Raw genomic sequence first — 13,952 nt, forward strand, 5'->3', positions numbered from 1 at the left:
AATTGTATACTGTCACCTTTTGTAATTTTATTAATAAATCATTTTAAAAGTATATTTGCTAATAAAACTTCAGGATGTATGTATGTAGATTTTGAAAATATAGGACTCTTACTTGTAATGGAGTATTTTTTACATTATGATATTACTACCTTTATTTAATAAAAGATCCTAATACTGCTTCCACCACTCTGCCTCAGTGTATCACATCTCTTCTCAAGTATTTATATACGTTCCTTTACAGGATGTTTCTTCAACCACTGTCTTTGTGTACACTGTTAGTGCATCACACTGTATGGGCTTTATAAAAGCCTAAATATATTATTATTAATAGGCAATTATATCCAAGTTCTCTACATTATAATACTTAGCAGAGAGTAATATTAAAAAACAATCAAAGCAAAGCAGCTTTTCTTCTGACAGAAGAACATTAGATCTAAAAATGAGAATGGATGAATCCTTCATTAGCTTCTCGCAATAAACCTGTTTTCATCAGCTTTGTTTGATCAACGGGATGATTCGTCAATGCAATAAAGTGGCTGATATTTACCGAACGAGTCAATTGCAGTCAGAGTCAGAAGATAATCAGAGAACCGGAGTCAAGAGTGTTTAAATAGAAATTTGTATTTACATCAATATCAACAACAGAAAAAATCTGTAATATACATCCTGTAAGATGACAGCTTATCTTACCTCCAGACAAAGAAAAACAAAAACAAACCAAATGATCTCTTGCATCTTTTTTGCACTTCATTCAAACTCTACAAAGTTCCTTTTTCCTGAAGTAACAAAATCTGGACATACAATGACGTTGTTTCCTGAAAGATAGAAGAGATATTGATATGTCTTGAAGTGGATTTCATTCCATTGGTATTTCTCTTTCACAGCAAAACATGCTTCGTTTGTTTGTTTGTTTTCTGGATGTAGAAACGTTCTGCTGCGGGGGTTTCCAGTCCTCTTCGCACTGCACCGACAGCCTCCCGCTGTGGAACAACATATAGCTCCTTACGCTTTACAGTACAAAACCATCAAATGCTTTTACAGATCCATGATATGTACCCATTTACCATCAGACTAATATAACGCATATCATTAAAAATGTACACCAGAAATCTCAGAAACTATACAGAGATGTGGAAAAATATCTTTGGATTGCGCACGTTGAAAAGGTAGATTCAGCGAGTTGAGAATAACAGTCAAAAAGAAGATGGTGTGAATAAAAATACACTCGACAGACAGAGCTGGTGAGGAGGGGGAGAACACTGCAAGGACCGGGCTTGTTGTTGGTACACTGAGGAGGGCGTGTTCCCGTCCTCACTGTACTGCAGATAAAACCCGTACAGCTCACACACGACCCAACAAAATCATTTTATGTAATCGACTGACAAAATTCATTTCCAATAAAATCTCTGACAGCGTGAAAGCTCAAACCTTCAACTCATCAGATACTCGTCACAAGTAAAACTGCTCGCTAAAACATGGAATACATGAGGAAAATCTTAAAAAATACAGCATTCAGAAAATGACAAACAAGGGAAGGAAACCCCAAACACACCTGCAATATTTGCAAGGGCATAAAAAAAAAAGCAAATCAACCAAATCAGTATTGACCTATGGGACACAAAAATACAACCAGGTCTCATACTTTGTGCAATAATGGGCCTTTGAAAAGCATGTCTGATATATTTTGTAGAATATTTACAATTCATATTCACAGAGGACATTTGAGACATCTAATACTGCAGTACCATTTGTTTGCTTATAACAGGTGTTACGATGCTCAGTTACAGTCTAAAGCATAGAGGCGTAGAGAGTTATTGCTCCGATCTGCATAACATAGTTTTAACTGTGCTTTTTAGCTTCCGACGACTTCAAGAATGAGGCGCATCCAAAGGATAAGAAAGAAAAAGAAGAAACCCATCGTTGTGAAGGCATTGAATCTCTAGTAAGGCTGTAATGATGAAGAAATATTGCATCAATCTTTGTTCCACACAGAAGCTTCCAGGTAAAGTGCAGCCACAGCTAGTTGTACCATAGTCCCGTTCTGCAGCCTGGCCCGCGACGCTGAATACTGCCCGACAGCCTCCAGGTCGTTCGCGTGAACGCACCCGCATACACTGGTGTTTTGTGTTTGTGCATCACCTTAACAGGGTAACAGTGTGTGAGGCTTCAGTTGTCCTTGTAGCCCACTTCCTCCAGGATCAGCGGTGTGTTGTGCCGTCACGTTTTATGCTGGAGGACTCCTACTATGTGTGCGTGTGTGTGTGTGTGTGTGTGTGTAGGTCCAGCTCTTCTCGGGGCTCAGACCGCTCTGCCACAGCTGAAAGGCTACAGATTCTGCTTTCAGCCGCACGTCTTCAGCAATACTTCTGCAGAGAGAAAAAACAGTGAGATGTGCAATCTCTCCTACGCTTTTTTTTTTTTTTTTTTTTTTAACATGTCTGTGATATCTCAACTGTGTTTTAAAATATCAGCTGACCCTTGTGTAAAGGCCCAGACACACCAAGCCGACGGTCGGCCATTGGTCAATTTTGGGCTGTCTGTGAGCGTCTGTCAGCCTAGGTTTTGCAGTGTGTCCCGCACCGTCGGCTCTATTCTGCCCATGTCGTTTTTTTTTTGGCTGATTCAGCATGTTGAAACGGTGGTGGACCCCGTCGGTGAGAGAAATCACTCCGATTGGCTATTCAGCTTAAACGAATCAGTGCACGAGAAGAGAAACGGAAGTGAGGAAGGCAAACTAATTTTTTGTCTTCATCTCATCTGATCATTCCAGTACACTGATATTTTCACAACGACATTGCCGTCTGGAATGAAGCTAAGTGGTGAGTGAGAGTGGTGTGAAAATGGTCGGCAAACGGCGCTTTATTTAATTTTCGTGTCATAACAACGGCTTGTATATCTGCAGTCCTCGGTCTTCCTGTTTCCCTTTTGAATGACGAATACAGACTACAGCGACCTGATGGAGTGGAGAGTTATTTCATCTCATGCAGGCGCAGAACGTACGTGGTAGTTGACTGTTTGCTGTAGTCTTTGCGGTGTGCTTGAGTGCATTTTTGGCCAAGACAAAGGCGACGAAACAGTCAACTTTCGTCGCCGCTAGTTCTTTGATGTTGGTTAGGTGTGTCTGGGCCTTAAGACTGTGTCAATGTATTACATACCTGATCAGGTCCCATTGGCATTCTGCCCATTCCCATGGGGTTCATGCCCATCTGGCCCTGCATCTGGCCCTGCCTCTGTCCTGGCATTTGGCCCATCTGACCCGCACTGGGTGCCCCACTGACCGGCCCTGGTCCACCCATGGAGTTGCTCATCATCATGTGTGCAAACTGGCCCTGGTTGCCCTGCTGGGGAAACTGTTGCTGGGGGTATGTGCTGGAAAGACAGAAAAATAAAAATATGTTTATGTTTTATAGAATTATCACAAAAGGAAAATCTTTTTTGAGTATGGTGCTAAAATGGTGATAATTAACTACAAACACTAAAGACTCTAAATAATTTAGCTCAGGGAAGACTGACGCTACATACCTGTTGCGTGGCATGCTGCCCTGTGGCCAGCCTTTCATGTCTCCAGACGTGTACATGGGCCCTCCCTGTGGATTGCCCTGCATCCCTGGCATCATGGCGTTCTGAGGAGGACCTCCCATTCGTCCTGGCATCATGTTTGCTGGTGGGCTGCTACCTGGAGCCATGAATGATGGGTCCCCCTGCTGGTTCATCCCTGTAAGTACAACAACAACAACAACTTGAGTGTGAAACTTGAATGTCCAAGAGGAAATAATAGAGAGCTCTGTCTCAGTTAACTCACCATAGTTACCTCCATAGTTGAAGCCCTGCTGTCCAGGCTGGTTCATGGGGGGGCCTCCGATGGGGCTGTCCATGCCTCCTGGTGCGGTGACATTTGGAGGAGGGCTGAAGCCTCTTGCTGCTGCAGCCTGCCCTTGACCCTGCTGCTGCTGCTGCTGCATCAGCATCATCATCCGCTGCCTCCTGATCTGTATGGTCATCATCTCCCGGCTGCGCTGAGCCATCATCTGAGCGTTCAGGTAACCAGGCTGCAGACAAACATCAATACTTTGACTTTAAATCTACAAATGGTGACCGGTCTGATGTTATTGAATGAAGTGTGAATGCACACTACATTAGAAGTGCCGCCTACATACCTGTCCGGCCATGTTTGCAGGTTGCATGCCAGGTTGCATGCCAGGTTGCATGCCAGGTTGCATGCCAGGTTGCATGCCAGGTTGCATGCCAGGCTGCATGCCAGGCTGCATACCAGGCTGCATACCAGCTTGCATGCCAGGCTGCATGCTTGAATGCATTGCAGGGTTTCCTCCGGGGGCATGTTCCATCTTCATGACTTGTCGGGTCTGGTTCATAAACTGCCAGATAAAACAAGATAAAGACAGTTAAAATATGCCAGTTTGTTTATTTTTGTTCACTATTTACGTCCAAGCCCCCCAAAGCAAACCTTCGTAGTGGTGGTACTACAACTTCCGTGTCACGTGATGCCATTGGGCCCAAAAATACTTTTTCCCATAGACTTACATTGGGGAAGAGACGTCCGTAAATCAGCAGATCATTTGAGGTAAGTCAACTACGAACACTGTAATAGCCCTTATTTAAATCCGTAGGTCCTAAAAGTTGTAAAATGCAGTAATAGCCAAATTCAGTTATTTTCCTTCCTCAGTTCATGTGAATGAGACCCAGCCTGAGGCTAGACTGAGGGCTGGGAGGCGGGGTTAAAGGAAACGCTACTGCGCCTGCTCTATGGGCCCAATGGATGAGGAAGATTGCCGGAAGAGCCGGGTACTTTATGACTCGGCAGGCGAGCCATTTTGGCTTCCTGCGCCACTGAGCAACTGTCATAGGAATGAACGGGCGCCCGCCTACAAGGGTATCCACATCTCTTTATACATCCATGAAGAAGCCACCAACTTCTCCTCAGACACGAGTTGACCTGCTGAATCTTTAATATAACAATATATTAATATATAACAATATCTGTGTCATCACCTGTTGTCCTTGCAGTCTCTGCTGCAACTGCAGTCGGAGAGGCTTGGTGGCAGTCATCATGCGAGGTCGCATCATGTTTGCGCGGGGGTTGCCCATACCCGTCATGCCGGGGTAGCCCCCCGTCTGGCCCACTTGATTCATCATGGGGCTGAAGCCTCCAGGAGACTGGCCTTGCATCGTGTTGCCACCATAACCGGGCTGCATGCCCATAGAGGAGGGCCCGGGGGGCCCAGGGTAGCCTTGGCTGTATATGGGTTTTTGGTCCATGCCTAAGGAGGAGTCCGGCCCTGGGAAAGGCTCTGATTGCGGGCGCCGGACCTGGCCTCGAACCTGGACCTGCTGGTGGCCTTCAGGTCCATGGTTCTGGGGTACAAAGAGGTTGCATGTCATGCTAGTTTGGACAAGTAAACTGCAATATCAACACAAAGCTAGCTACAGAAAACAACTGCATAAGAACCACAAGTATCACATCAGGCTTACAGAAGACCTGCACAACGAGAAGCTACAAAACATTGGGAGCTTAGTAACATTTAGTGCAAGCTAACATTAAGTTTAGCACCGAGACCCCACATTCAAATAACATTGAGCCACAAGCTGTGTATGTCATATAATCTAACGGACTACTATGCATTTAAAATTTGCATTGCACTTATGAATCCATATTTGATATCACAATCAATCACTTTATAAATTAGAATTACTTTTAGAAGAACTGAAGTTCGTTACCATTTCCTGTTAACAGAATGAGTATATGCAAATGTATAATGTAGTGAGTCCTGTACCTGGCCCACTATTTCAGGGATGCCTAGGGCTCGGTCTATCTCCTGCAGAGCAATGACATCAGTGGTATTGAGCAGAGAGTCCAGCTGGTCGAGAAGTGCCCGTTCATCACTCGGGCCCTCGCTGTTGACCAGGGGCCCCAGCAGCTCCTCCAGCGGGTGCCCAAACTGGTCCCTAAGACAACAGATGACACCGAAAATGTTAAATCACTTCAAGAAAAGGAGACCGCAATCACCGACACTATTAACACCAGCTCCTGAATTCAGTTTAAAGGTATATTTCACCCACACAATGCCTCCATGGTGAATGGAGAATCAAATAACGAAGATAAGTGAAATCCAAGGGGGCAGTTTGAACATGGCCTCCATTTACTTCACTATATCAGGAGACTTTTCTGATTCTCCGATTACCACGGAGGCATGCAAGAAAAACAAAGTTTTATTCAAGAATTCAATTTTGTGGGGGAAATATTCCTTTAAAGGGATAGTTTGGATGTTTTGAAGTGGGGTTGTATGAGGTATGACGCTGTCATTTATGATCTCTTCAAAGCCACCAGACTCCTTTGACAAAAACAGCAATTTACCTCACAGAACACAGGAGTTGCTGGTCTACGAGTCTGGTGGCTTTGAAGAGAGCATAGATATAACAGCTTCAGTTCCTGCTCAGAAAGGGCTGTCTGATGGCAAGGTAAAGCGGTGAAAATATAATATAGCGTCCACTTTAACGTTTTGTTGCTGCCCCCGTCCACAGCAGTACATAGCCTTTGCTCCTGTGCCGGTCCTCCTGTCTGTTTCTCCAAACTGGGGGTGTGACAACCACTATCTACTGTAGGTAATATGGATAAGTACCGCATACACCCCTACTTCAAAACATCCAAACTATCCCTTTAAGGTCTTGAATGGCAAAGATTCAGATAGATAGGGTTGGGACCAGTGCAAAAGGTTTACCTGTTTGTGTTAGTCTGTGGTCTGTCCATTCCCAAAGGAGAGACTGGCCAGGAGGGGGACCGAGGTGAGGGCTCACCAAACGGGCTCATACCCATATTGGCTTCATTGGTACCTGCAGAGGTGAATATGGGTAGTGTATGATCAATATAGAGTGGAAACAGTGAGTCACATTATCCACAGAAAATGATTCCAATTCCTCTATCATATTACGTACGAGCACCAAACATTCACTCGTTACAGATTCACACACAACTTGTGACATACCCATATCCATGAGCTGCTGCTGCAGCATAGACCTGTTTTTTCCGGGTACACTGTTGGACCGGTTGATCATGGGTCCTCCCATTGGACCAGAGCGACCCATGCCAGGGTGTCCTGGTCCAGCCACAGGGCTGCCACTGGACCTCGACATCCCCCAGTCCCCTGGCGCTGACATGGGAGGCCGCTGAGGCATTCCCATTCCTCTGCCCATAGCTCCTGATCAACACAAAGACCATAAACATTCATCAGTAAGATTAGAAGCATATGGAATACTGGACCCTAAGCTTCAGTTTATCTAAAAAATGAAAACAAAAAATAAAAAAATAAGTGTTTAAGTTACTTGTTGGATTGCCCCGTGGTGGACACACACCCATGCCCCCTGGAAAGCCATTGGGAACGGGCCCAGGTCGGATCGGAGCATCCATCTTCTCTTGTTTGACCAGCGTGGGACAGGGGACATTCCTTCTCCCGGCTAGCCCAACTCCTACTACTCCCTCTCCTCCACCCATGGGCTTGGCCTCCATGGACATGGCTCTTTGATAGGCACTACGCTGAGCTGGGGGCATGGGGCCTCTCTCCCCATCTGAAACACACACAATACAAGAGGTTATGATTGCATACCTTCATACTTTTAGGTTGTACGATTAAGAAAAGGAAGCATATCCAGTGTGATACTTCATGCAAGACTTTAAAAAGTATCTGACATGCAATGTGCCAAGCTGTAGTATCTTGGCTATGCATACTCTTCTGTGTTTTTCCACATTAAGGGGAGACACTGCAGGTTAAACATCATCATCGTCATTTTTTGTATTACAAGTTTTCTGAAATTGCATATTTGAATATGCAAATGGCCATTATCTAATTTTGGTAAATTTAGGAGAAATCTACAGACGCAAATAAACAAAGCGTATAAATAAACACCTAAATTTGTATTTTGGATGTTTTCTTTCAACTAGTCTGAAAGAAGATATGGAAGCAAAATAGCTCAAAATCTCAAAACTGACAAGTGCATGAAAAAACAATGTTTATGCCAGTAGTGTCTTGCCTTAAGCAAGAACCTTTTAGCTGTTAGATTTGATCAAGATACTCAAATAGACTCAAATGACTGACTTACCAAGTAAACTGTCAGGCATATTTCCCTGTTTGTTTCCCACTTCCTTCCCTGCTCTGGAGTCTGGTTCAGGGAAGAAGCTAGAGCTGTTCCTTGGGACACCCAGAATGGTCTCCAGGGTCTCCGCCTGAACCGTCAAGACACAACAATGATTAGACAACAATATTTCTAACTGCATCTAACAAACTGTAATTCTGGGTAAAAGCCTTACCTCATCAGATGGCTCCAACTTGACCTTCCCATCCATGCAGTGGGGGTCAGAGCTGGTAACCCCTGGCCCCTGAGCTCCTCTCCCCTCCAGCTCCTCCAGCTTTGGCTTGATATCACCACCTTCTTTAGAGTCGTCCTTATTGAGGAGGTAGTGGAGGAGGGCGTGGGGCTTCTCCTTCTTGGGGCTGTGCTGCTCCTGCTTTGATTCAGACCCCCTAACCCCTCCAGTGGCTGCAGCACCAGGCTCTGGTGCCCCTGAATCCAGGCTGCTCTTCCCAGTGGCCTCGGCTGTGATGCGAGCCACCTCGTCGGGAGTGTTCCCGTTTTGCAGGAGCTTGTGGAGGATCTTGTGCTTCTCCTGCAGTGACTGACTTGTTAAATGTCCTGGGCCGCCAGAGGAGGACACGGCGCCTTGATTCCCGCCCGTAGAGGAGGACACTCCTGTTGAGGAGGGGCTGGTGACGCCGGCTGTTCCGTCTTTAGCCTCGGGCGAGGAGCCGGGCCCGGAGCTCGGCGTGTGATTAGGGGGCACCAGCTCATCCGCAGGGGAGGTGAGGAGCTGCAGGAGCTTCTTGTGGCTCTTGGTGTCAGGGCCCCGTCGGTTGGGTTCTCCCCCGGCCGGACCCACCTCTCTGCTGGCCTGGCTGTCTGGCTTGTCAGGAGGGCCCTCGCTGGTGGGGGTGCGTGGATGCTGCAGAGACTGCTGCTCTCCTCCAGCCCCGAGCGAGCTGCCCGGGCTCTTGGAGTCGGAGTAAGCTGGGAGGCCTGGTTTACAGGGTCCCCCTGCAGCCTGGTTGGTGGAGTTGATGCTCGGGGAGCTGTCAGGCTTGTGAGGGGGAGGAGAGGTGAGGGGGGAGGGCATCGGATTGCCCACTCCCTCACTGATGGCTTGGAGGGCATTCAAGGAGATGCTGGAGAAGGTGGTCCCTCCTCCTCCGCCGCCTCCAGAGTTACCAGGGTGACTGGAGCTCATGGGAGAGTTCATACCTGACAAGGACACAACCAGAGACATGCCATCAATCCAAGTTAATAACACACAATGTAAGTTAAGAAGTTTTGATTTTCTACATCTAATTAACCCTTTAATCACTAAGAAAAAAACATCAAATATGCACTGTTCTTATGATAATAATAGGTTAGTATACAAACATACTGTATGTCAATGAGACTATATATGGTCTTAGATTTTGGATATTGTAAAATGGGTAATATAGCATAAGTGTCTTTTCCTGGTTTAATAGGCTGCATTACAGTGAAGTGATGTTATTTTCTGGACTTACCAGACTGTTCTATTATTTGCCTTTACATACTTAGTCATTATATCCACATTACTGATGATTATTTATCAAAAATCTCATTGAGTAAATGTTTTGTTAAAGCACCAATGGTCAAGTCTACAATAACGTCGCAATCGATATCAGGGAATTCAAAAAAATCAAATCAAAAGTAAAAAATATTGTGATATTTGATTTTCTCCATATCGCCCAGCCCTAATTACCAGAACTAGTATTATTTCCATGTATTTATTCTAGATATTTACCATATTTAAAGTAGGCTACTTTTTAGCATCTCAGAAATGGTAAAAAATCTTGTTTTTAGACTTTAGATACATTTTTGTAAGCATATATATAATGGAATAACATTAAATGTATCATATTAACAACAATGAATGATCAAAAGTTTTTTTCATTTAGTACAAAATAGTAAATTTACTACCTTTACTACCTTAACCATATCAGGACAACTGCACCGTTTGGTAGAGCATGTTTTTAGAAGATTATTTGACCCTTATTAGGCATTTCATTTTATGAAATTCTGTTCAGTAAGACCTCTGAAACTATGTCAAAAAATTATGTCTACCTTTGAAAATTAGACCAGAGTCTTCATGTCTGGAGTATTTTTTTTTGTTGCTAATTTTCTGTAAGAAAAGAACTAAAAAGGAATGCTATTTAAAGACACGGCGACATCTAGTGGATATTTTAGCATAACATACCTAAACTGAGTGGTAGAGATGGCTCTAACACATTTTCCAATAAAAATATGGTGATTCAAAATGTGCTCTACCAAATGGTCGAGCAGAACATTAAAGGGTTAACGAGAGATCTACAAAAGTTTGCTTCATACCTCCGGGAGAAAAGGGGCTGGCACCCATCTTGGGGCTTCCTCGGACTCTGGGTGAACCCATGACGTTGTGTGGGGGGCCATTTATCCCTGGACTGGCCTGGGGCGGGCTGGTCATTCCCATCCCGTACCCTCCACCTCCAGGTCCACCTCCACTTCCGTGGAACTGACCCATCTGATGATGTTGGTGCTGCTGCTGCTGCTGCTGCTGCTGCTGCTGCTGCTGCTGATGCTGCTGATGCTGCTGCTGCTGATGCATGCCATGGTGGCCTATCTGATTCATGGGCCCCATTTGGTTCATGGAGTTCATTGGGGAGTTCGTTGGATGCATGGAATTCATCTGATTCATCTGGTTCATTTGACCCATGTTGTTCATCTGATGCATGGAGTTCATTTGATTCATCTGATGCATGGGATTCATCTGGTTCATGGGATTGATGCGGTTGCCCCCGGTGTATGGAGGCACTCCTCTTTGTGGCATGTTGCCCTGCTCTGCCATGCCGTAGCCCCTGTTCATGCCCATGCCCCCTCCTGGGCCCACGTTCATCTGTTGGTTGGGGTTGTTCACGCCTATGTTCTGAGGCCTCATACCTCCGCCCTGGTTTCCACGATAACTATTCTGCTCCCTACAAAAATTTAAGACAGAACAAAATTTAAGCACATACAACACAATGAGAGGAGAAATCATTCTTGCTAGTTGCAATTGTTAAAGCATTTGCACCTTTGTAGCAAGTGTGTGGAGAGGAACGAGTGCGGTTCATTGGTGCTGGGATTCCTGCAGAGGTCGCTCCTGGTCTGGGCTGTGACGGGGGTGCCATCAGAGAGCGAGAAGCGGTAGAGTGGGGTCTCCGCGTGGCCAGTACGGAAAGCTAGAGCAGAAATAAAGGAGAATTAAAACCCCTAAAAATAGCTGCGCATACTAACAACATAAAAAAGAAAACTAAAGCTAATAAACAGCTGCGGGGACTTAAGCTGAATTTCCATACAGTTGATATATTCTTATTGTTCTGTACTGTGAGTGCTGCGATGCAATCACAACCAAGGTTATAATAGTTTTTAATTCTTAATAAGTTTGTTTTATTTTAGTTTTGACTTATTGATTTCATTTTAGTTTAGATTAATTTGTTTTCAGAGTGCGTTTGCTAGTTTTAGTTTGGTCTCAGATTTTCAGAAAGGTTTAGTTTTAGTTTTACAGTAGTTTTTGTTTAGGTCAGGTATCTATCTAGCTACATATACATACCAAATACATGGTTGGAGAACTGTGCAGGAATGGTCATAATATTTAATGTTTAATCTTTACTTTAACATTTTTACTCTAGTTTAGTTTACTTATTTTTGTTTTAGTTTCAGTTTTAGTTTACTATAATAACCCTGGTCACAACACTATTACAACACTACATTACTACAACACTACACCTATTGTCGCTAATACTGGTAAAAAATAAAACTGTCATGTAGCTTCCAGTAATACCTGTCTGACAGCTTTTAATGTGAAGCTGACTGAATTAACACGCCAATTACAGCTGTGATAGTTAAGCAAAGAAGATCGCAGGCAGCCGTCTCCGAGTCGCAAAGACTCACATTCTGACATTATACAGCACTAAACTAAGTTACAACGGTACTAAACATTTAATGCAGAGATTTTAAAAAAATGTGTTTTATTTCTACCATCCGATAAAGTCAAGAGGGTTACTCATTGTGTCTTACAAATCCGGTTATATCTCCTGTTGAGCTGGAGATGACTCATTAATGCTTTGAGCCTCTTATTCATCTAGCAAGGGCCGTGTCCCACATACCAAACATTTTAATGAGGTGACTTGTGTTCTGCTGCATTCCTAGTATACTTTTGTTAATGACGCCTTCTTGACGGAGCTGAAACCTGCCCTCCTAATGCCTATAATAACGTCTCCAACCTGCCCTCCTAATGCCTATAATAACGTCTCCAACCTGCCCTCCTAATGCCTATAATAATGGCTCTCATTCTACGTAATCCATTCACATGCAAAACGAGTGCGGAAATAAAGTTGCTATTGTTATTATTATACACCTGCTAATGTAGCACCAGATATGCAAATGCTACGCTATTTGTGGTAGCGACTAAGTGATGGTGACAAGAGAGGTGCAGTTATATACCGTCTTGATAGTGCCGTTTGTAGGACCACGGTTGTCCCTCACTTCGATGGAGGAACATCTGCATGCAGCGCCTCACCAGGTCTTCCCAGCCTGGACGCATGGTGGTGCTGAGAGAGGTTTGCTGCTCAATTTCAATCAGCTTACCTGTAAAAGAAGATGCATCATTGGGATTACACAAAGGATAATGGCTACTGGTGAATTTCAGATGTATTGTGTATGACTAAGTCTATCAAGAATCGACAGTGTACATCTCTAAATATCTAGAATGACATGGCTTGAAAGGTCACATTGTCATATCAGTACAAGTGGGGAATTTAACACAACATTTATAACCTACCCTAGTTTGACTAAGGCCTTTGTAAGCTGGTGTGTCGTAACTTCGGTATTTTTCAACCTGGACCATATTTTCCCATGTTTTGTGTCTAACTGACAAATGGGGACATTTTCTGAAATGTAGACAGCAGCTGCTCACAGGCTGCAATATGGTGCTATCGGGGCAAGCTGGCACCGTCACCTACGTCCAGTAACAGTGTTTGTTTTTGCCATGACAGGCTCTGATTGTTATTATAAGTGTCCGACATTATTGAAAGAGTCTCGCTGAAGGAGAAGTCTCATTCTGAAATCTGGCGAGGTGACGTGTTGCTGGAAGACAACGATGGAATAGTGGAATACATCCATGGTGGAAACGCGAGTGGCAACCGGGCAGCGTTTGTTGTGTTTGAGTACAGAAAGCGTAGCTTAGTGTTATCTAAAAGATTTTCAATGTCATGGCTGAATATTTAGCTGATTTCAGCAATGGGGACGAGGTTTTTGAATATGATGTACGTCCGTATTTATTTGAGCCAGAGTATACGGATATTCAGATTTCACATCGAGACACTTTCAGTGAATGTAACGTTACATTGACGCGGCTCACTCCCCCTCGCAGCTCCTTTCACAGCTGCCGGTTACAGTATAATCCCTCAATACTGGACCAATTTCAAGAATTGTTGCCCCCATTAGTTACTTAGAAACAAAAACATGGAAAAATAGGGTCCAGGTTGAAAAATATCGAAGTTACCCTTTAATACACATTGATAAAGTACTTGCATCTATTAGATATAACATAGTGGAAACTTACCAGTCAGTTCATGGCGTGTGCTGAACCTCTCTGTCCTCTCTACTGCAATGATGCGTCGTGCCACACAGATCATACATGACTGCAAATCTAAAAGTAAAGAGACGACACGTTAAATCCTCATTCGACTACGCTCTGGAAACTGGACATTCATAATCTTGTGGGTATAGATATATTTGCAACATTTCAGGACAAATTGACCAATAAATACAGTACAAGGCAGAGATACACACTACATGTAAGCCAAGGGTACGAGTCCTAC

The 13,952-nt window shown here is 44.2% G+C and overlaps 1 protein-coding gene across 2 annotated transcripts in view; it reads right to left on the reverse strand.

Moving 5' to 3' along the window:
- Nucleotides 1–605: 605 nt before the first annotated feature.
- The window catches only part of LOC141783381 (nuclear receptor coactivator 3-like), a 41,837-nt gene continuing 28,490 nt past the window's right edge, over nucleotides 606–13,952 (reverse strand). The window contains exons 8-23 of one of the 2 annotated variants that reach the window (XM_074660766.1): nucleotides 13,694–13,780; nucleotides 12,574–12,717; nucleotides 11,162–11,309; nucleotides 10,444–11,066; nucleotides 8,321–9,306; nucleotides 8,113–8,236; nucleotides 7,339–7,581; nucleotides 7,002–7,214; nucleotides 6,738–6,849; nucleotides 5,793–5,964; nucleotides 5,011–5,373; nucleotides 4,158–4,376; nucleotides 3,812–4,049; nucleotides 3,523–3,715; nucleotides 3,156–3,369; nucleotides 606–2,366 (exon numbers count right to left, since the gene is read on the reverse strand). In XM_074660766.1, the coding sequence (XP_074516867.1) occupies nucleotides 2,355–2,366; nucleotides 3,156–3,369; nucleotides 3,523–3,715; nucleotides 3,812–4,049; nucleotides 4,158–4,376; nucleotides 5,011–5,373; nucleotides 5,793–5,964; nucleotides 6,738–6,849; nucleotides 7,002–7,214; nucleotides 7,339–7,581; nucleotides 8,113–8,236; nucleotides 8,321–9,306; nucleotides 10,444–11,066; nucleotides 11,162–11,309; nucleotides 12,574–12,717; nucleotides 13,694–13,780 (4,091 nt within the window). In that variant the 3' untranslated portion in view covers nucleotides 606–2,354. Of the gene's footprint in view, nucleotides 2,367–3,155; nucleotides 3,370–3,522; nucleotides 3,716–3,802; nucleotides 4,050–4,157; nucleotides 4,377–5,010; nucleotides 5,374–5,792; nucleotides 5,965–6,737; nucleotides 6,850–7,001; nucleotides 7,215–7,338; nucleotides 7,582–8,112; nucleotides 8,237–8,320; nucleotides 9,307–10,443; nucleotides 11,067–11,161; nucleotides 11,310–12,573; nucleotides 12,718–13,693; nucleotides 13,781–13,952 lie in introns of both variants that reach the window. The other variant, XM_074660694.1, reaches the window with a different exon arrangement.

This window comes from Sebastes fasciatus, chromosome 1 (genome assembly GCF_043250625.1).
Source record: "Sebastes fasciatus isolate fSebFas1 chromosome 1, fSebFas1.pri, whole genome shotgun sequence".
Lineage (NCBI taxonomy): Eukaryota > Metazoa > Chordata > Actinopteri > Perciformes > Sebastidae > Sebastes > Sebastes fasciatus.